Source organism: Anolis carolinensis, chromosome 4, assembly GCF_035594765.1.
Source record: "Anolis carolinensis isolate JA03-04 chromosome 4, rAnoCar3.1.pri, whole genome shotgun sequence".
Lineage (NCBI taxonomy): Eukaryota > Metazoa > Chordata > Lepidosauria > Squamata > Dactyloidae > Anolis > Anolis carolinensis.
In genome coordinates this window covers 125,022,764-125,046,779 of record NC_085844.1, presented here as the reverse complement: position 1 = coordinate 125,046,779, position 24,016 = coordinate 125,022,764, and the positions used below count along the sequence as shown (strand labels likewise).

General features: G+C 39.9%; 1 protein-coding gene across 3 annotated transcripts in view; it reads left to right on the top strand.

The window, feature by feature from the left end:
• The window catches only part of lhx4 (LIM homeobox 4), a 111,610-nt gene that overhangs the window by 74,279 nt on the left and 13,315 nt on the right, over nt 1-24,016 (top strand). For all 3 annotated transcript variants that reach the window (XM_062977741.1, XM_008108902.2, XM_062977740.1), the window contains exon 3: nt 22,601-22,803. In XM_062977741.1, coding sequence (XP_062833811.1) covers nt 22,601-22,803 — 203 coding nt within the window. The remainder of the gene's footprint in view (nt 1-22,600; nt 22,804-24,016) is intronic.

Sequence of the window (24,016 nt, the reverse complement as noted above, 5' to 3'; positions counted from 1 at the left end):
GTCGTTGGATTAATCTATCTGCCCATTCCATGATAGCCCCACCCTTCATGTGTTGCCATTGTTTTACTGCATTTTATTGTCCATTTCAACTGTGAAATTATCTTCTCCATTTCGGCACATTCTGCACTTTGCCCGGGATTTATGAAGGTCTCTAGTTTTTAACATTGTATGCTTCTTGCTGATTTTAATGATTGTTTTTTATTGATATTGATGTTTTTATTGGGTTAATTGTGCTCTTGCTTTGTATTGATATTTGATTGTTGTATCGGGCAAGGCCCCATATAAGCCGCCCCGAGTCCCTTCGGGGAGATGGGGCAGGGTATAAAAATAAAGTTATTATTATTATTATAAGTGGCACAATGGCTTCAAACTAAAGAAAAGGAGATTCCCCCTGAAGATTAGGATTAAGTTCTTCACTGTGAAAGCTGTTCAGCCATGGAACTCTCTGCCCTGGAGTGTGGTGGAGGCTCCTTCTTTGGAGACTTTTAAACAGAGGCTGGATGGCCATTTGTCGGGAGTGCTTTGAATGCAATTTTCCTGCTTCTTGGCAAGGGGTTGGACTGGATGGCCCATGAGGTATCCTCCAACTCTATGATTCTATGATTCTATGATTAATACATCATGTGTAATCCTTTTGCCTCTAAGCTTTACAACACAGAAGCAGATACTGAATGGAACAAATTTTGGAGGATGCAAACAGAAAAATCTTAGCATAGAACTGATTCTGGCCAAAAATTCACACATTTTTTTATTTTGCACAGAAAACAGAGCTTTCTGCATATAAAGATGATATCATTTTCTGCACAAAGAGTGTTGTTTCGTATTTTTGTGCACAATGTCCCCATGTGCAAATTATTATTATTATTATTATTATTATTATTATTATTATTATTATTATTATTATTTCTTACCCACGTGGCTCAAGGTGGGTTACAACACAGCTAAAACATATAATCATCATAAACATTATATAAAAACATATTTCTGCAAAATACGCAGTACAAAGATTAAAATATAATAAGCACAAAACGTGGATTTAAAATTATGAACTGTATATGCCTCAAAATGCAAATAATTTTTGAACATTACACAGTTTTTGAAGATTTTCCCAGTGTGGATGGGGTCTTTGTGGGTATATGCTTGAAAAAAATTGGAAGAGAAAGGTCTGATCCAATAATAACAACAACAACAACAACAACAACAACAACAACAACAACAACAACAACAACAATTTATTTATAGGCCGCCCTATCTCCCTAAGGGGACTCAGGGTAGCTAACAACATTTTGATCCACCAGTCATCTCTGAGTGAATAGGATTCCCGTCATATGGGGATTGTTTTTGCATGTGCTATAAAATTAGTTTCTTTACATACTTTGGAGATTTGGGTGTGTATTTCAAATTTGAATAATTTCATTATGTATGATGTTGGACTGAGAAAGAATAGGCATACCCTCAGACAGTAGAGATTACAGCTAGGACCGCAGATAAGGAGGTCTGTGCCAGGTGAGCTTCCGTGAAACCAGATCAGCCAGGATTGAAAACAAGCACTTTGGGGCCCCTTTTGCACTGCCAAATAAAATCCAGATTATCTGCTTTGAACAGAATAGAATAGCAGGGGAGAAGCACCCAGCTGCAGCAGCCACCTGCACAGCCATCTTGCTATTTTGAACTGTATTATTTGGCAATGTAGATTCATATAATCCAGTTCAAAGCAGATGATGTGGCTTTGATAATCTGGATTACATGGCATTGTATGCATGGGTATGCAGATGATTTCTTGATCAATGGAAGTGTCCTGTTCCATGTGAGACAAAGGTGTAAGATTCAAAAGTCAAAGTGTGACAATCCCAAATGTCCAGGGGTTTGGCTACCTGTTCAGAAGACTAATATATTCATATTTGTTTGGTCTTCTTTTCTGTGGGAGTGATGAACCTCTAGCCTTGTCTAAACAGGAAAACATCTTAAACTTATCTTAGTGACAAAAAGAATCATTTGCTTCACACAAAAGAGTTTGGCTTTATCTGGTGTGGGAGATCGCTAGGAAGATTTTGTTAATTGTATAGTGATCTCTGCTCCCAGGAGTTTATGCAAACATGGGGCACAGGGAAAGCAGATACCCTCAGGATGCATTTGATACCAGTTTATATATTTAGAAATTGATACAGTATAACAGCAATACAAGTTGCACAGAAAGTATCATTTTATACATTTATTAAAGTGTTTAGATTTTTAGACGTCCTTCTGGAGTGGCTTCAACATTTCAAAACTTTGAAATATTTAAAAATAAAGAAAAAAAACGTATCTTGTTTAAAGTCTTCTAATTGCTCTTAAACGTTTGGGGAGGATGGTGCTGTGGCTTGATAACACAACTGTTCTGATTTGGCAGGGACAGTCTTGACTGAACCTTTGATATCCCACCTTTCCAGCTGCTTTTAAGATGTCTGTTTCTCTCTTCTCCCCACACTTTCTCCCTTTGTCCTCAGCTTACTTCAGTTGCTGGAAAATTAATTCAAAGTGCAAAGTAGGTTGCACTTATTATTTTAAAAGGAGTGAGATCAGTGGGATCAGACAAAGCAAACTGCTGTATTCTGTCCTAGTTTGTATGTCTTCTTCATTAACCATTTTTGCTATCTTGATCAGCCGGTGTTGTTTGGCCACATTTATCCCATTTTCATTGCAAAATGTTGAAGGTTCTGCATTTTTTTTTAAAATACATGTTGTGAAGAATCCTTAATCTCTAAAACTCATTCTCAAAACAAAAGCAATCTTCAACTGGAACAAACTTTCAAAATCACTAGTAAGACAGAGCCAGTCAAATTTTAATCAAGGTTGAATGTACAGTGGCTTTCTATTTAAAAGAGAACCCAGGTATAAGTGTAGGTTTATCTTCATTTTGGATTGTTTAGGGATTTTATTCTGTTTAGAAAGTAAAATAACATCTCAGTAAAAAAGAGTTTAACTTGTGTATTATTTGATGCACAATGACTTTCTTGGTAAAATCAGTTTAGCATAGTGGTTAGATTGCTGTAATGGATAAAACCTTGCTGTGAACTAAAGGGGAGGGAACCTTGTCTGCCACCTTCAGTTCATTGATAAAAATAGCAGGATATAAACAAAACTAATAGAGAAAATAACAAAATATGGCATTTAATATTGGAAAGAGTGGGGAGAAAGTGAGGATATCAGCATTTATTCCACAAATAAACCTATTGGTACTGCTGAGTACAGAGACAACTATTGTGAATACGTACAGACATTTATGATTTAAGCTATGACTTGTCGAAGCAAAAACAAGGGTCCCATCTACACAGCCATATATTGCAGTTTGAAACCGCATTACATGATCCGTGTAGACTCATATAATCCAATTCATTGCAGTTAAACTGCATTATATAGCAACTAGCTGTGCCCGGCCACGTGTTGCTGTGGCGAAGTATGGTGGTATGGGAAATACAGTATTGAGGAATTGGTGGTAGTTAAGGTCAAGGGTAAAGGTTTTCCCCAGACATTAAGTCCAGTCGTGTCTGACTCTGGAGGTTGGTGCTCATCTCCATTTCTAAGTCGAAGAGCCGGCGTTGTCCGTAGACTCCTCCAAGGTCATGTGGGATGACTACATGGAGCAGCGTTACCTTCCCGCCGGAGCAGTACCTATTGATGCACTCACATTTGCATGTTTTCGAACTTCTGGGTTGGCAGAAGCTGGGGCTAACAGTGGGGGCTCTCTCCGCTCCCCCAAATCAAACCTGTGGCCTTTCGGTCCAGAAGTTCAGCAGCTCAGCGCTTTAACACGCTGCGCCATCAGGGGATATTATTTCCTAAAGGTTGTGAATATACAATATTTCTGATTGGGTTTTTTTGTTTGTTGGAGGCAAGTATGAATGCTGCAATTAGGAAAAATGATTAGGATGTAATGGCCTTGCAGCTTTAAAGCCTGGCTGTTTCCTCCCTGAGTGAATTTTTTGTTGGGAGGTGTTAGCTGGCCTTGATTGTTTCCTGTCTGGAATTCCCTTGTTTTCAGAGTGGTGTTGTTTGCGATATTTTATGTGCTTCTACTGTCTGTGGCCCTGAGAAAACAGAGGATTTTCCAGACTTTGATGATGGGAATACTTTGTTGGGAGGTGTTAGCTGGCCCTGATTGTTTCCTGTCTGGAATTCCCCTGTTTATTTACTGTCCTGGTTTTAGAGATTATATTGTTCTGCATTATTCTATCCCAGTAATTATTTCATATTAAAGAAGAATCTCACTTATCCAACATTCGCTTATACAATGTTCTGGATTATCCAACGCAGTCTGCCTTTTCATAATCAATGTTTTTGTAGTCAGTGTTTTAAATTCATTGTGATATTTTAGTGGTAAATTTGTAAATACAGTACAGTAGAGTCTCACTTATCCAACATAAACGGGCCGGCAGAACGTTGGATAAGCGAATATGTTGGATAATGAGGAATTAAGGATAACCCTATTAAACATCAAATTAAGTTATGATTTTACAAATTAAGCACCAAAACATCATGTTAGACAACAAATATGTCAGAAAAAGTAGTTCAGTACACAGTAATGCTATATAGTAATTACTGTATTTATGAATTTAGCACCAAAATATCACGATATATTGAAAGCATTGACTACAAAAATGCGTTGGATAATCCAGAACATTGGATAAGCGAGTGTTGGATAAGTGAGACTCTACTGTAAATACTACATAGCATTACTGCGCATGGAACTACTTTTTCTGTCAAATTTGTTGTATAATATGATGTTTTGGTGCTTAATTTGTATAACGATTACCTAATTTGATGTTTAATTGGCTTTTCCTGAATCCCTTCTTATTATCCAACATATTCACTTATCCTGCTGGCCTGTTTACGTTGGATAAATGAGAGTCTACTGTATATTTCTAATCTTATATTATCTGCTCAGAACTGGATTATCTGAGGCCCCTTCTTCACAGCTGTATAAAATGCACACTGAAGTGGATTATATGGTAGTGCGGAGTCAAGATAATCCAGTGCAAAGCAGATAATATAAGATTATGAATGGGTAATATAGCTGTGTGGAAGGGCCTTGAGTCTACACTGCCATATAATCCAGTGCAAATTAGATAATCTGTGGAAGAAGTCTAAGTGAGGCCTAAATCTGCCTGTCCCCTAACTGAAACCTGGCTGTCCTTGGTTGCTAGGCAACCAAGTGGGCAGAGATTAGCCCTCTAAACTGGCAGCAATTGGATAAAAAAATTATTGCTCTCCCTCTAATTAGGACTTTATTTTTCTTTTCTTTTTGTTGTATCAACCTTGAGGCATGGATGATGGGTTGTGTTGTCAAATTTTGAGGTTGGGGGGCCTGTAGTTTTGTTGTTTTGTGAATTGCCGTGATGCCATCACTCTTTTATATATATAGATGTAGTTGGGGCCAAAGAAGGCTAATTTCTAAGGAAAAAACCATACTACAATTTTTCTTCAGATATCAATAGTAATCCAGATTTCAAAACATATTTCTGTTTTTTACATGCAGGCATGCAGCCTATTCATATGTGTGTGCATGGAGTGGGGAGTAAGATTTATATATTTTCTAGAATATTTTAACAAGGAAGAAAAAGCACAGAAATGGCCATTCTTTGCTTAGATTAAATGTATATTCGAAGCTGATGAGATAGACATAGTTGGAGTGGAAATTATGTTTGCTCATGAAGACCCAGTGTCTGAAGATGAGGCAGGCTTCCTCAGCTCCTTAGTGTTTGGTAGGAACAACAGAGAATCAGCAAATCTGTATCCTTTAACCATCCTATCTTGGTCATGCTGTAACACAGATAGGCATCTGTGGAGGGGGAATATTTTTAAATTTAAAATTATATGATTAATCTTTATTGAATATGAACAAGTTCATTATACTCAATCAACATACGTAAACAAAAGTTTTATAATGTTAGACCACATTTTCTCCCCTACATTGATTTGCACATTATGACCAAAGTTTGTGTCCACCTTCTCAAATATTATTTTATCTCCAGCTTCAAGCAGTGTTTTTTTAAGTTACAGGATGATCTTTTTTTTACACATTGCTATATACTTCATTTTCGCCAGATTGTCTAATCAGTTCTTCTTTATCTTAATTATATCTCTTCTTAAGCTGAACAGAGGGAAACCATTCATAGAATCATAGAGTTGGAAGAGACCTCATGGGCCATTCAGTACAACCCCCTACTAAGAAGCAGAAATGTACATTCAAGGTCTATAAGCATCTTTAAGGAATGCATCTCTTGACTTGACCTCTTAATTACCTTGGTCTTGATATAAAAGGTCTTTATAGAGTAGCCATGCTCACTTTTAGCCTCTTCTTTCTCTAAAAAGGCTGTCCTATCTTTGATTATATTTCTTGGCCACTCTATGGCCACATCTACAATGCCATATAATGAAGGGAAAGTGTACTATATGGTTAGTGTAGATGCACTTAAACAGCATTATATAAGTCTACGCTGACTATATATATAATACAGTTTCAACCCTCATTATGTGGCAGTGTAGATGGGCCCTATTACACAGAAGGTGACCATGGAGGGGATAATTTTCACATCCATCTTGTAAGTTGCACATCATGCCGAACATGGGCAGAAGTGATGTCGTGTCACTTGTTGTTTCAGTTTTGGCTGATTTTTAGCTGAATTTTCTTGGGGTGTGATGGGGAGCTTGATAGTTTTGTAGGGGTAAAATTACCATCTGGCAGATGGTAAAGAGTGACAAAGACAAGGACAAACAGACTGAGTGATAGCTTTTATCATAGTGCTGTGGCTATGTTGAACTCCATGGTTTTGCACTGATGTGGCATTAGGGGCTGTGCAATGGTGGTTGGAGTATGGAGGGGTGTGTGTGTTGTTTTTGTGATGTGTGCTGGGGGAAGCATGTAATTTCTTTCTACAATGTATAATGACAATAAAGTTATTCTATTCTATCCTAAAACTTGCTTTCTCCTCATATTGCATGGAAACTGGGGAAAAGAAATTCCCTGAATTTTATTTTTTTCATTGTGGGAGGAGAGTTCAGAGACAACACTTTGGGCGGTCTTGAGGAGTTTACTTTTCTACTCTTGGTATACCAAGATAAGAGAGATAGGTAGGTCACAATGAATTTCGACAGAACCCATTACCAAGAATTTTTCAATCAAGTGATATTATTCTGGTCATGGCTGGCTTTAGCCAGCTGAATGTCTCAGGAAACAATTATGAATGTGTCTCCTCTCTTTTTCCATGCTTATTGGCCTCTCTGTAACTATGATAGCCATGTAGTTTTTGAGAACATGTCAGACCCCTTTGGAGTGATTCAAACCTGTTTGGTACTCAAGCGCCTGAGTGGTGGATCCCAGGAGCTTCCCATTTCATTGCATGGCAGTGGGTTGGACCCTGACTGGGACTACTTTCCACCTGAAAACTGATGCCTTCACTGTGGAAGAACATGTGGGTCAAGAATAGGGCTCCACAGTCACCTACGTGCCCACCACCAAGGCACTGCATTTGGAAGGCCATCATGCTCAGACAACAAGGGATCACCTAAGTAAGTAAGTTAGTGGGTTGGACTGGATGGCCTTCTTTCAACTCTTTGATTCTATTATGCATTTACTCCTTTGCTTATACCTTTAACTTTTGTGAGACCTACTGAGGTGAACACATTTCTTATAATTTCTATCTGTGAGATATTTTTTTTGCACTAACCAAAATGTTTGGCTTTTCATGGTTTGATGAGAGAGAAGATATAGCGAGACAAGATCAAGGGAGAATGCTGATAACAAGGAATTTGTGCTAAACGCTCAATGAGATTAAAAGTCATTGAAATGATTAAGGGAAGACTGTCAGTCTTTTAAATGTCTGATGTAAAGCTACGCATTGCCCTGAAACAGAACACATGCCTTGATGTGATCAGTTTGGAGAGTCTCAGACTTAAGTGAGTTCTCCACACCATGAAGCCTGGATTTGCTGCTGAGCGTCTATTCAGCAGGGAGCTGTAGTCAATCCTGGCTCCTAAGTGAATGTGATATCTATGTGTTTCAAATCTGTCAGCATTTCTGTTTAGGTGTAATGTGCAAAGAGGATAGTTAGAGTCATGTCTCTGTCCCTGTTTATGCAGTTCCTTACAAACCCCACGAAGCCAGCAATTCTCTGCTGGTAGTTGCTGCTGTTGTATGTATTACTTTACTGGGAAAGGAATGGAATGCATTTTCCATGTTAATGTGTTTATGCTGCACATATCCTCTTATTAATTTGCCTTTTAAATACTGATTGATCTGATGTCCAGCAATTGCTCTTGCTGCCCATAGTAACTAATGACATGTTTACTTAGCCACATTTCCTAAGCCTTGGTATACTCTGACAGGTGCCATTAAAGAACATTTTTTTAAAACCAAAGAACATTTTTCATGCTTTGTGAATAAAAGGAAGATGTAAAAAGTGAAATAATGGCTCTTGAAAGATTTTGCCAGAATACTGGTTAACCAGTTAGATAGGATGGCAGGTGAAAAATTATCAGGTCATATAGGATTGGTGGCAACTTCCTGCTATATCCAGTTAATAAAACAAAACAACATGCCAGCTAAAATTCCTTGGAAAAAAGAGACACATGTTATGGGAAAAGTAGGGTCCAGAGAAGTAACTTATACAGGGGTTTCCAGAGATTCATGTTGAATTACCTGGGTCTCCAGGTAGTCTGACACCTTCTGATACAATAGCTTATTTGTTCTATTTATATAATTTCTTTTCTTCTGGAAGTCCATGCTAGTACACCTGGCCCTTTTCATTTTATCCTCGCAAACTTATAAGGTAGTTTGAATTGACCAGCTAGTGTTGTTCATGACTTTAAGTAGAATCTAAGCATCGTGAGTTAAAACTTCTTCCTTCAGTTACTACATGGGCTACATGGGTTTTCAGTGGAATAAATGTGGCATCTGCCCTTGGCAGGAATTATAAAGCTTCTGAAGTGAAGTGAACAAGTTCAACAGAACAGCCCATTCTGCGTGCTGCAAATCAGAGGCTCCGAGAGGACGAGAACACGTTCCAAGCCTGTACTGCAGGATTTAGTCTGCAGGTAACCAAACTCTGAGGGCAGGTTGGTAGTGAGTAGAAGGATGCCTGGGAAAATGAGAAGGCAGACTGAGTGCAGCTTCTTTGAATTCTGCTATCTTCTCAAAGACCAAATTGATGCAGCAACCGTGTTGCAGTGGAGCAAGGGTTTGTTTAGCTGAGGCCCTTTTCAATGAGGACCTGTCTCAGGATTCCCCTGAACTGATCAAGTCTCAGAAGAGAAAATGGGAGGAAGACAAGAGAGGATGGATTTTTCCAACAATATATTATTTTGAGGAATACGGGAACTCTTTGAGGGGTGACAATCTCACACTACCCCTGAGCATGCCCAAATATCAAAACAGCCTTAATTTTTGGACTCTCCTTGAGATTATCGCGGTGTATGCCCTGCATTTTACATTTACTATGTACCACCTGCTGAGTTAAACGGCGCAGCCATGTAAACCTGGAACATTGCATGCAGAGGGTTTCTTTAGCAACTTGCGGTCTCATTGCACTAGAGCATGGATCCACTTTAATTCTGGTTTCTGCTTCCTGAAGAATTCTGGGGTTTGTAGTTCAGGGAGGTGCAGGACCAAACAGTTTAAAGACCCCTTCCTAAACGACAAGCCCCAGAATTCTGCAGGAGGCAGAAACTGGATTTAAAGTGTATCCATGCTGCAGTGTGATGAGGTCCTTTGAAACTAACTGTGGACCTCATCACATGAACTCTGGGAAGCAGGGGGAATTGCCTTTCTAGGACCTCTTCACGCAGCCCTTGGTGCCATGCTGTTTTACTGACACATGCCAGCAAAAGGGAAGGTGCACAGGGCGGCTCATAGCACCCCATGCACCCTCCCTCCTTCCCCCATATGATGGGAGAAAGGGCGGCAACGCGTGTTGCCCTGTTGCCCTTTCCACCATCATATGGGGTAATGGAAAGTGCTGGTAGCTCCATTGGAGCTACCTGAAAAACACTTTCCTCTCCACTTCAGGAGGAATGTGGGTGGGGCCAAGCCAGTGTTGTCTGATGATGCTTGGCAGGTCCCATCAATAAATGGAAGAACAGGGCAAAAAAAAAAAATCCTGTTTGAAGAGGTCCCTAGCACAGCAAATTGTAGTGTTACATACCAAATAGTTTCATTTCATTTTATCGATTTCGCATCACATGTGTATGTACCCATCATTGATTTCTGTGTTTGGGACCTTTGTATGGGCAAGACCTATTGCTGCTCACTCTGCTTTTTTGAAAGGGAAAAATTTGAAATCCTGGAACTCCAAACCTTGGGATATTTAAAAAAAAATGATTTTTTTAAATTTAAATTTTGAAAAATTTAAGTGTATTATTGCAGTATTGTGAAAGCAAAGCATACTCCAGAGGGAGAAAATTCAGCATAGTAATGATATCTTTCAATTGTGTAATATCTGTCAGTGACTTTAAAAAAAAAAAAAGGATCAAGGTTCAAAATGAATGGCTTGGTACAAAAAACACAACATTAATGCTCACCAGAAGTCTATCATAGGAATGACCATTATCCATGTCACTGAATCGAAACGGCACAGGCAAATTTGACAGCTCCCATTCCATGTGCTTTGGAGCGATTTTTTCCTATCTCCTCTTCTCCCTTCTTTCACAACAGTTCAGTCCCATTTTGAGGACAAAACGTAGCACATATGTCAGAAAATTTTATGTGATGGGCTCAAAATGGATTAGAAGTATGTAGAAATGGGAGAACAAAGTTGATAGCATAAGCTTTTGTAGACTACTTTCTCAGATACATCTGCTGTGTATTACTCATATAGAAGGTCATAGTGATCAAACTATAAAATATTACATTTGTTATAATGTTGTTGTATGCCTTCAAGCCAATTTCTGACTTGTGATGCCTCTATTGGAAGTTTTTCTTGGCCAGGTTTGTTCATAGGCTGTTGGCCCATTCCTTCCTCTGGGAATGAGAATGTGTGATTTCCCCAGGTCACCCAGTGGGTTTCCATAGCTGAGCAAGAATTTGATCCCTGGTTTCCCAGAGCTGTAGCTTAATGCTCAAACCATTGCATTACATATTACATAATATGACCATATTACACATAACACACTCTGTGGATGGGGGTGTCTTTCTCTGTTTGGAACATACTTCTGTTAACAGGAATTAATTTTCAAAGCAGTGGATGCTAAACAAAGAATATGAGAAGCCACATCTTCCAAGTGGTCTTTGCTGTCTTTCAGAGGAACTTGTTTATGGTCTAATTCAGCAAGGACATAGAATCATAGAATCATAGAATAGTAGAGTTGGAAGAGACCTCAAGGGCCATCTAGTCCAACCCCCCGCTAAGAAGCAGGAAATCGCATTCAAAGCACCCCCGACAGATGGCCATCCAGCCTCTGCTTAAAAGCTTCCAAAGAAGGTGCCTCCACCACATTCCGGGGGAGAGAACATCCTTTGTTCTTATATGTATGAGTAGGATTCAGTTGGATCTTTTCCTCAGCAGTCCCTTTCTTCATTTTCCATATTGGTGGATTTCATAACAGCTTTCCAGGAAGCATGATATGCTGTGGGATGCCGAGTGGGTTATAGAGAGAAAGATTCAGGAAGAGTGGTCCTATCTCCCTACTTCTCTCCTTTTAGTACAACTGTGGATCCAACTTCTTGTATCATTTCACAAAAGTAGAGTATCTGTAGATTGTCATAGTGCGATTTTAAAACCTGAGTGCATACAAGAAGTAAATTGATATAACAATGTATTTGTGTATACACAAACTCTTTTAAAATAAATATTAAGTACTGTGTAGTACTAGATTTACTATTTATTTTTCTGTTGATAAACCTGAATTGAAATAAAACACAATTATTATTTTGAACAAAAATGGCTGTAGCGAAGAAAGCTAAGGAAGTTGTCTATCTCTGGTTCTCTTTATTTTTCTCATAAGCTTTTATAGAACAGCATGTTACATGTGCACACAGTAGGAAGTGAATGACTCTTAGCATTCTATTGTTTGTGCTGCTAACTAGCAGTTCCATGTTAATATTAATAAAAATTAAGAGGTGATTTCTATAAGGAACTTTTGTACTTTATTTCCTGTCTTTGCAGATTAATGACCTATAGTTTAGGTTATGAAAGGTAGGACATAAAATTGAGGTGCTGTGTGGCCGAATTGTAACACTATGACTTTGCTTTTCCGGCACTTAAAATAAATGTGGTGCCTTCAAGGTGCCTTAATGTTGCTTTATGAGTATATGCCAGCCAGAAACATAGTATGTTTCAGATGGAGAGAAAGACATTGCAGATAGGATTCAGACAGCAGCTCAGTCTTGAGGCACACTGCTTCTTCTTGCAGAGAAGGCCCTTCAAAGATTGTATTTTATATTATGTTTTTTTTAATATGCTTTAAGTCTGGGGTGGGAAACTATCAGAAGCTGTGAAGCTTTGAGGTAACACTCTTCCTGCAGCACCTACTGTGCCCAATGTTTCAGGTTATTTTAGGTTGAGAAGAGACTTAAAAAAACAGGAAACGAGAATCAGAGCCGGCCCTAGATAATTTTCAAGTGTAAGCGAACAGAATTTTGGTGCCCCCTCCCGAATTTTGCCATCCCCCCCCGAATTTTGCCACCCCCCCCAAAAAAAAACCAATAGCTCAAAAATAAAAGTATAGCAGAGTCTCACTTATCCAACGTTCTGGATTATCCAACACATTTTTGTAGTCAATGTTTTCAATATATTGTGATATTTTGGTGCTAAATTCGTAAATACAGTAATTACTACATAGCATTACTGCGTATTGAACTACTTTTTTCTGTCAAATTTGTTGTATAACATGATGTTTTGGTGCTTAATTTGTAAAATCATAACCTAAATTGATTTTTAATAGGCTTTTCCTTAATCCCTCCTTATTATCCAAGATATTCGCTTATCCAAGCTTCTGCCGGCCTGTTTATGTTGGATAAGTGAGACTCTACTGTATTGCTACATTCACACTTGCCTCAAACAGACAAGAGCTCTTTCTCCCACCCTGGACATTATTCCACAGATAAATAAACCCCACTTGCCTTTCTTCCTGAATCCTACAGACCAGAAGTAGGGAACTTTATTTTTTTATTTTATTTTATTTTTACATTTTCCCCCTTTTTATTTTTTCTCTTTTTCTTTTGTCTTTTGGCGTTGCCATGTTTCTTTTATCATATATATGTAAAACCTGAATAAATATTTTAAAAGAAGAAGAAGAAGAAGAAGAAGAGGTTTGATAAAGCTATATGAAGTTATCTGAACCAACTCTGTACCCACATATTCAACCATCAATAGCTTGAAAATATTTTTTCAATCCAAAAGGACATCATTTCACTAACCCACTGGAGACATGATAGTTACCTTTATGCAGGATGACTTGAAAGAAAAAAAGAGGAGAGACTTGAGAGAGAAAAAAGGGCCTGTCCTAACAGATGACCATCCAGCCTCTGCTTTAAAAAAGCACCAGATAAGCAGATAAGCAGACTCCCAGGCAAGGAGATACAATTAAAACCCTCCCGACAGATGGCCATCCAGCCTCTGCTTTAAAAAAACACAAGATAAGCAAACTTCCCCAGATTCCCAAGCAAGGAGATACAATTAGAACCCTCCCAATAGATGGCCATCCAGCCTCTGCTTTAAAAAAGCACCAGATAAGCAGATAAGCAGACTCCCAGGCAAGGAGATACAATTAGACCCCTCCCAATAGATGGCCATCCAGCCTCTGCTTTAAAAAAGCACCAGATAAACAGATAAGAATACTCCCAGGCAAGGAGATACAATTAGAATCCTCCCAATAGATGGCCATCCAGCCTCTGCTTTAAAAAAGCACCAGATAAGTAGATAAGCAGACTCCCAGGCAAGGAGATACAATTCCCTATAGATGGCCATCCAACTTCTTTCTCCCACTCTGGACCTTCTACAGATATATAAACCCCACTTACTTAGCTTCCAACAGACTTTAAAACCTCTGAGGATGCCTGCCACAGGCCCCTGAGGGCGAGCGAAGGGCCTGGAGGCCGGGAGAAGGCCCCGTTGGGTGGATCCAGGCCTCGGAGGCCGGGAGAAGGCCCAGGAGGGCGGATCCAGGCCTCAGAGTTTGGGGGGAGAGAGAGAGAGAGAGAGAGAGAGAGAGAGAGAGAGAGAGAGAGAGAGAGAGAGAGAAGCAGGGAGGGGGGAGAGAGGAGAGAGAAGGGAAGAAAAAGCCATGCCTGCCGCTGCCGAACATGGAAGGCTTCAACTGAGGCCTATCGCATTAGCCGTCGACGGAGCCAGTGGTCCCCACCGGGGGGGGGGGCACTCAATGGCGCCCCTGGGGACCGTGCGCCCCAAGCGGGGGCTTCATTGGCCTCCATATTGAACCGGCACTGACGAGAATGTTGGCTATTTGTTATAAGAAAGGGTGCTTTTCCATTATCTGGGTGGAGGCCACAAGGGGGTGCTAGAGAGAGAAGGATAGTCCATTTTATGAGTAAAACTATTTCCCCCATTTTCATGATATTTCCCCCACCCATGCACCTTTCATGGAAACAACCCTCATTTATTATATTGGAAGTGCGGAGTGGGATTAACCAGTGAAAATGGGGGAAATAGTTTTCCTCCTCCAACCCACCCTCCACCCCCGTAAAATGGACTGTCCTTCTCTCTCTAGCACCCTCTAGTGGCCTCTGCCTGGATAATGGAACAGTATCTAAGAAAGACTTCATGAAAATGGCCTAGCCTATTTTAATTGCCCCCCTGTGCACCTATTTGGCCACTTTAAAAAACAAAAAATAAAGTTGATGTAAGCCCCCCATGACTTTTTCAATCCTTATTTTACCTTGAAAATAACAATTAAGGACAGAGATTTTGCAAAGATTTATCCACATGCATTCATTTAAGAGTCAAGGTTTGTAATGGCTCTGTTTTATGTGTAATTCCAGTGTCAAACCTAGTTTTTTTTTTTCTTGGAGAAGGGCAGATGTTAATTATCCTGGTGATATAAATGTCCTCTCAAATGATGGATGACTCTGTCCCCTCTCTTTTTTGGCTACCTGTTCTTACTTGCTGGGCAGTTGAGTCTAAAAACAAGAATACAGAAAGTTAAGGAGTGGTATACTAATTCAACATCTGGAACATGTGACATAAATAGGTTAGCATGAGATACATAGGTAAGGGGCATATTCTTAGATAGCCTCTGGTTAGACCAGGGGTGTCCAAACTTTTAAAGCCAAGGGCCAGTTCATGGTCCCCCAGCCTTTTTTTGGGTGGGGGGCAGACTATAGTTTAAAAAATGAATGCATTCCTTTGCACACTGCATATAGATTATTTGTAGTATAAAAACATATGAAAGACAATACAATATATAAGACGAAGAACCATTTTAACCAACATAAACGTACCAGTCTTCTAATGGGAAGTGTAGGCTTGCTTTTGACTAATGAAAAAGTCAAGTTCATTAGGATGGTTGGTGCCTTCACGTTGTTTCTGAAGGAAAGAATGAAGAGAGGAAGAAAGTCGAGGAAGGGAGGAAGTCAAGGAAAGGAGGGATGGAGATCTGGAGAGAGAGGGCCAGTGGAAATTTGAACAGGGACCACAATTGGCCCCTGGGCCGGACTTTAGACGTGTCGGGGTTAGACTGATATATTTTCTTGTTGGAATGTAAAGGAGGAATCCAGTATCTTCTTGTGCAATGCCTCTTGCTTTGAATGTGCAACAGCAACTCCCAACTACTGACCAGCTGCAGAGGTGCACCCAACATGTTAAGAGGAAGCAGCTTTAAACTCAAGATACATCTGGGCAGGCAGTAAGGATAAACGGAACCCAACCAAATCTGAATAGGCATGATAGTGGATATCTATGCTTTGTTGGCATGTTTGGGTGATGTCAACCATAATTTGAGTAATCATCACAACAATCAGCATTATTATCCCCATATTACACCTACTTGGCCAAATGCAAAGGGGTTCGCTTAAGACCACCCACTATAACCATAAGATTTGTGGCTTATACCCATGAAGCGTATTTCATATATGGCATGAATTATGGCAACCAGGTTTCTGGGAGGTTAAAAAGAACACTAGGAAAGAACCATTATTCAGGTAACACCGAGTGGTCTATTTTTCACATGAGATTCTACTTCTCATACTTCCTGTATAAAAGAAGTGAGAAAAGTATAGTTTATGGAGAGACACAGACTGGTTCTCACTTTCTTTGCTGTTGTTGTTGTTGTTGTTGTTGTTATACTTTTTCTCTTTTAAAGAGATTCAAAGCAGCATACAGTACTAAAAGTAATACAATATACAATGTAAAACTCAAGCACTATAAACACTAAAATGGAATTAAACCTTGGATCATCTAAAAATAAGTAGTTAAAACCATGAAAATCATTAAAACCTTATATAAGTTTTGCCTCCTGTGTCATAAAGACGTTATGAATGAACATATATCGGCAGATGTTGCTACAGATCATAGGCTTAACTATTCTCTACTCAAAACTACCATTCAACATTGTCACCAACAATTGGTTCACATTTCCGCCAATGTTTAACCCAGACATCAAATCCATTTCGGAAAAATTCAATGACACAGATTTTTATGATACAGGAGGCAAAACTTTTTGACCTACCCTTGTACATTCCATTGCTGCATGAGATGTACAATGGGCTTTTGGAATCCATTGGGGTTTGGTTCCAGGACACATAAACACACCCACCCCATGGATACCAACATACATGGATGTGCATTATTATATAAGTTGGGTAGTAAAATGGTGTCACTTGTATACATTCCAAAATCAAGGTTTGCTTATTGGAATTTTACAAAATACTTTGAAGCTGTAGATAGTGGAATCTATGGATGCAGAATCTGTGGATATGGAAGGCCAACAGTACATGCAAACCAGCCATTTCTGCACATGATCTAGGATTCATTTGGAGTAGACTTGTCTTTCAAAAGTAATGCTCTCCCATGACTTTGTGATTCTTATAGCAGAATGTTTCGCTGTACCAAGGTATGGTGCTTGCCACAGATTGAGCCAGGGCTCTCTCTTAATTTTTAAGACCGTGCGATCAATGAAAAAATGTTTCAATACTCATTACTAAATTAAGGGAGGGGGGAGTTTTTTAAGTGTTTCTAAAATATCATTAGGGGTATATATTCTAACTATAATGAAGTAAGGAATTTTAGTTACTTTTTTGTTATGTAATTGTGCAAGGGGGGAGCTTCTGGGGCTCTTTTCTCCTGCATTTTTAGAGCTATCGGGATGAAACTTGCTACAATGGTAGGAGAACACATTTACCACTGTTACCACCACCCCCAAGTTTCATAATGTTTCACTAATTCACTGTTTTTGGGAATAAACTTTTATAAACATTAAAAAATAAACCCTACAAGAGCGATCTCCTTGAATTTCTACTTTCGATGATGCATCATTCCCCCCAAGTTTCATAAAGGTTGCACATCCACTGATTTTAAGGGAATTAACCAACATAAACTTAACAGTAGCATTTCACTGAAAGACCCCAGCAGCCATCCAGTCCAAACTCCTTTTGCCAAGCAGGAAAAAGACAGTCAAAACACTCCCAATAGATGCCCATCTAGCCTTTGAAATAATAATAATAATAATAATAATAATAATAATAATAATAATAATAATAATAATAACAACAACAACAACAACAACGACAACAGAAATCTCCTAGGTAAACTTTGGAGTTACTGCCTTTCAACTTTGTCTACCTCACGGAGTTGATTCAACTCCGAACAAATCCCATTTTATCTCGAAATCCCTTTAGAGAATGAACACGGGTTTTCCCACCACTAAAACTTTCAGGGAGGAGGAGGACAAGTCACAAGGCAGTAAGCAGAATTCTGGGAAATGTTGTTTGGGAAGGTGAGGACGTCTGTGGCAAAGAATTCAAAAGCGTGTTGTCGAAGGCTTTCATGGCTGGGATCACAGGGTTGTTGTATGTCTTTCGGGCTGTGTGGCCATGTTCCAGAAGTATTCTCTCCTGACGTTTCGCCCACATCTATGGCAGGCATCCTCAGTGGTTGTGAGGTATGGATAAACTAAGTAAGGAAAGAAAAGAATATATATCTGTGTAGAGTCCAGGGTGTGGCAAGAGTCCTTTGTCACTGGGAAGCCAGCATTAATGAACCATGAAAATGAACAAAATCTGGCTACCAGTATTACAAAACTTTAAAACCAAAACAGTAGATGGGAGCTAACACTCTGAGGGCTAATGACTGAACAAAGGATGCCCCCAGGCAAGAGACAAAAACCTTTCTAATGCTAATTAGGGTGATTAACTGAAACATTAATGCTGGCTTCCCAGTGACAAAGGACTCTTGCCACACCCTGGACTCTACACAGATATATATTCTTTCCTTTCCTTACTTAGTTTATCCATACCTCACAACCTCTGAGGATGCCTGCCATAGATGTGGGCGAAACGTCAGGAGAGAATACTTCTGGAACATGGCCACACAGCCCGAAAGACATACAACAACCCAATTCAAAAAGCCCCACCCTAAACTACATTTCCCAGAATTCTGCTCGCTTCCTGTGTTAAAGCATCAATGTGAATGTGGTCTCTGCCTCTCTCCCCCGGAAAGTGTTTCTTCCTTGCCCAGACATCCATCCAGGCATCCCTCCCTCCCTTCTGCCTTGCTGTCTCCTTTGGGGAAAGAGTAGGGTTTCTTCTTCTACTCCAGACTCACCATCCTCCTCAGGGCCCTTTGGGGGGAACCAAACCCAGCCTTTTTCGGGAAGAAGTGGCACCTGCAACTGAAATCTGGAGCCATTTACGAGACTTACAAACTCATTTGAAAGTTATAGGTCAGTGTTTTGAATCTTAAGTTTTTTGTGTGGTCGCCCTTTGTCTTTCTAAATATTTATTTTATTTATTTACAGCATTTATATTCCGCCCTTCTCACCCCGAAGGGGACTCAGGGCGGATCACATTACACATATAGGCAAACATTCAATGCCTTTTAACAAAGAACAAACAAACATAGGCTCCGAGCGGGCCTCGAACTCATGACCAGAGTGATTCATTGCAGTGATTCATTGCAGCTGCTCTCTAGCCTGCACCACAGCCCGAGCCCCATATGCACTTCATATGTACGAACCTAATGAATTAAATCCAACTAACAAGTTATAAATGAAGTTTTGCACACCCGTAATAATTATGCTACTTAATGTATGGCACCTAAGGATATAGACAAAGCCTCAAGAGGAGCTAGGAGTGAGAGTCCTCAGGGATTTCAGCTGAGTTGGTGTATAAGAAAGCCTATGCCAAATAAAAATTAGCAGCCACTAAACCCCTTCCAAAGGCAAAGATGTTCAGCATGTGCAGATTTAAAGTGATGCCCATTGAGATTAAAAGGTTTACCTTTGACAGGATCTAAACTACAACAGTTGGTTTAACTAGAAAAGAAGTCTTAAGGGAGGAGTGTGTTTAATGAATATGCCAATTCAGTGTACAGCAGCTGTTTAAAAGGCAAAATCCACGCTTGGGTCTGTTAGGAATGAGTCTGGAAATAAAGCAGTTGTTGCTATAAACAGCTGTGGGCCACCTGGGTACCTGAAGGATTGCCTTCCGCCACCCGTCTGACATTTATCATTGGCACGAGCGACTCGTTCATCATTGGAGGCCTTCCTCTTTCTCCCCCCTCTGAGGTTAGGGAAGAGGGACTTCTTTGTTGCGAGGCCCTACGCGCAGCATACGTTCCCTTGGGATGCTGGACTGGTACTGATTAAAAGGGACGGTGTGAGCATGAAACATGCCTACAGATGGTGTGGGCAGAGATATAATCTTATTCCTCTGTGATGCCTGGCCACTCAATTGGAATTGATTATTGGTGTTCTTTGAAACAGATAAAATAAATTATTTCTGTTGGAATCCAATGTGAATGTACTTTGGTATATGCCCAACTGAATACAGTGGGATTTATATTTGTGTAAACATCGAATTGCAAGGGCAGCATGATAAATATCTAGGTTTCTTCCTCTTTTTTTAGGTTTATGCTTGTGAGCGAAGTGAGGATTTTAATCTGGGATTAGTGATGGAATATAGTTAACCAAGGGGTGGCAGTTATTCTGTATTAATTAAAGTGTACGGGTACGGTGTTAGAAGCAAAAATGTAATTTAGAGTTAAATCATCTAACCCACATTGCTAGGGATTAAAGAGACATTTACTCAATAGAATCAAACCCTGAAAAAAATTATGTAGCTCTAAAGATTGCTGATGTATTAAAGCATATGTGGAGCTGCAGAACATCATACCATGGCTACCAGTCTGTCAAGGCCAGCAATTCCAATTGCCAGGTTCCCTCCAGGTAAAGGAATCTTTCCCAGCTCCGTTTTCTGCTGCCAGGAGATTGTGTGAATTGAACCAGTGATTCTATATAAACCAAGGATGGGAATCATGTTGACCTCCAGACATGGTTGAATTGGAAACTTAAACATCTTTCACCATTGACTATGATGGCTAGAACTGCTGGGAGCTGAAATTCACACCCATTGACACTGTCATATAATGCAGATTGAAACTGCACCATATGAGTTTATACTTACCATGTAATGCAGTTTTAAACTGCTGCTATAAACAGTGGGAGCTCTTGAGGTGTTCATTGCTTTTTACTTCATTCAACGGGATTACTGCTCAAATCGCTGTAATTCTGAAGACCACGGGAACATGCTTTTCCTGCAAGTCTGATTTATTTGAAGAATTCTTTTCCTGAAAGAGATGGTTGGCCAGTTAATGCCTTATCTTGATGGGACGTGTAGCTGAGTACTGCAGGAAATTACTTGGGATAAAAATAGAAGACTTGTGGTACCTTGACACTAAACCTGATTTCATTCTTATTTTAATTGGTTTATAGCCAGAATGCTAGCAGAATATGCTCTATATAATAGGGGGAAATACGGAGTTTGGCGAAACTAGGAGGGAGGGATATACCCTATTGGTGTTGGAGTAATGGTTGGCTGGTAAATGTTGGTAAATTACATTGAGAGCAGGTTTGTCAAAAGCAGTAGAGGTGAGGACCCTGAGGTGTTCTTCAGACATCACAGTGAAAATCTGATGAAAGACGGGCCAGAGACAGAGGCCTACATGGATGAAAGGGGGTCTCATATAGCTCCAGGAGACCACCACTTTGTATGCTTGCTTTCTACAATGAAAGAACTGAACTTCTGCCATTTATTTATTTATTTAACCTATTTATACCTCGTCTTTCTCTACCCTGAAAAAGGACTCAAGGCATCTTACATATGGCAATTATTCAATGCCTTAAAAACACATGCAAAACATAAGCTTAAACATTTTTAATTAAAAATTAATACATATTAACATTTAAAACATTGCATTCAATTAAAATCATGCCATCCAAATATCGTAGTCTGAAGCTGTTCCGTAGTCATTGCACATAATTCCACATCTACCCTGTTTCCCCGAAAATAAGACATCCCCGGAAAATAAGACCTAGTAGAGGTTTTGCTGAATTGCTAAATATAAGGCCTCCCCCGAAAGTAAGACCTAGCAAAGTTTTTGTTTGGAAGCATGCCCGCCAAACAGAACACCAGAGCTTGCGGGATTGGTAAATGTACATATCATAGAGTGTTGTACATGGAAATAATGGTAATAACAAGGATTCACAGTTTGTCTGATTATGCTGGTTTGTGATGACAACTACTGTACAGTATATAATGTTCATTTTTTAGTTCAACAATAAATGTGGATTCTTCTTCATGGAAAAATAAGACATCCCCTGAAAATAAGACCTAGAGCATCTTTGGGAGCAAAATTTAATATAAGACACTGTCTTATTTTCGGGGAAACACGGTATTATTGCATTGAGCTATTATCCGAAAGCCTGATCCCAGAGCCAGGTTTTTACTTTCCTTCTGATGGCTAGGAGGGAGGGGCTGACCTAATGTTGCTAGGGAGGGAGTTCCACAGCTGAGAGGCTACCACTGAGAAGGTCCTGTCTCTCGTCCCCATCAGTCGCGCCAGTGTTTTTAAAATATTTTTATGATTATTACTTATCCATCATATTACTTACACTAAATTCTAGTGTGAATACAACGATATAGTATATACATTTCTTTTGTTTATACCTTGATCTTTTCATACCCCCTTTTTGTATTAACATTTAATTAATTTTTCATATTAAAAAGCCACCCATGTCGATCACTCAAAAACAAATCCTGGTTTGGTCAGGCTCTCTTAAAGCCAAGTAGTTCCAGGAAGAAATGAAAGTCCACTTTCAACCAGCTTATGCATTGACATCTCTGGTTCCTGAGGTTTAACAGAGTCATGGAAAGTTACTTTTTGAGTTGATAACTTCTAAAATCTCTTTCTCATCATGTCCATGCTGACTGGGGGATTCTCAAAGCAGTTGTCCTGTTTCTAGGTTATGGTTATCAGCAACACAATGCTCCCCATATAATTTAGCTCTTTTTGAAACCTATTTCTCCCCGAATTGCAGGTTGTTGTTTTTCCTTTCTCCTTAATCAGGATCCACATAGCTTTGGTTTTAAGGCATTGCCTCATGTTGTCTTTTGCAGGCGTTTTGGGACAAAATGCACAGCATGCCAACAAGGAATCCCCCCAACACAGGTGGTCAGGAAAGCCCAGGACTTTGTCTATCACCTGCACTGCTTTGCCTGCATCATCTGCAACCGCCAGCTGGCCACCGGCGACGAGTTCTACCTCATGGAAGATGGGCGTCTGGTGTGCAAGGAGGACTATGAGACAGCCAAGCAGAACGGTAGGGGCCGAGCAAAGATGCCAGCCATGAAAAAGAAATGGGTGTGGCATATTCTCTCTTGTTCAGGTTTGTTACTTAAGGACTTTAGGGCTTGTAAACACCTGGCTTTTGAGCATTGTCTCTAAACAACAAGACAGAAGAGCTTCTTTCAACTGGTTGTCTTTTTCTTTCAGGCTGTCAATGTGCCACAGATGACTGGCATACATCTGTGTGAGCAAGCAGGCTTGGAAAACTTTCTGTGGGCCAGTAAAATTTCAGAACTTATTTGCAAGGAAGGGATGGGGTCTTCTGAGAATGATGACCCCCCATCCTCATGGAATAGGTGGGTCAATGGGTGGCCAACCAACCACCGTAAGGAAGTGGATCACGAATGAAACTGAAGGTGACACTGTTATTCTAGTGCACATTGCATAGTACCTAGGTACCTTTTGTGCCTTTGTTTGAGCTAGGGAAAAGTGTAACATAGTCCCAGATAGACACATAAGGATGCTTGGGTCCTTTTGTCCCTCTCCAAAAATGCAAGCCCTCTAACTGCCACCTGTCACTTGATGCAGCATGTACTTGACAAGTTGGTTCATTTTGCTGTACAAGATTCTAAATAATATCTGTGTTGCCTTCAACTCAGAAACTGGTCAACGCTCAAGTTTTAGCTTTATGTCTTGGGGACCTTTTAGGTCACAAGAAGGGGAAAACCCTGTTGGGTAGAGAGGAGACAAGGACATTATTGTGGAATGGTCCCTAAACCTGGAAACAGAGAGCCACCCTTTCCTATGACAATCCTAAGATCTGACCCCATGTTCTTTCCCTTCTTTAGATCCCACTTACTTTTTCCTACTCTAGCCCTAAACCTTTCCTGCTATTAATTTGTGTTAAATGGTAAAAAGTAAAGTGCGGGCTCCTGCCAGGACTACTTCTATAGCAACATCTCTGTGGGAAATGCAAAATGCAGCTGGATCAATCTAAAATAACTTGTATCAGTTTTCATCTCTCGTAGCAAGAGTGCTTTGGTAAAGCCATCCTCAAACACCAAATTATAATTGGGCTAGCTCATAACAACACATTGCTGCTGAGAGAATCTATTCATTTCTGGGATTGCAGCTAAACTCAGAGGGAATAGGAGATCCCAAGAGGTGGACGTGGTGGCAAATAATAACATAGTCCCTGCTAATAAAAAATCCTATGTCTTCACGCTGTGAGCCTTGGCTTTTTTTTA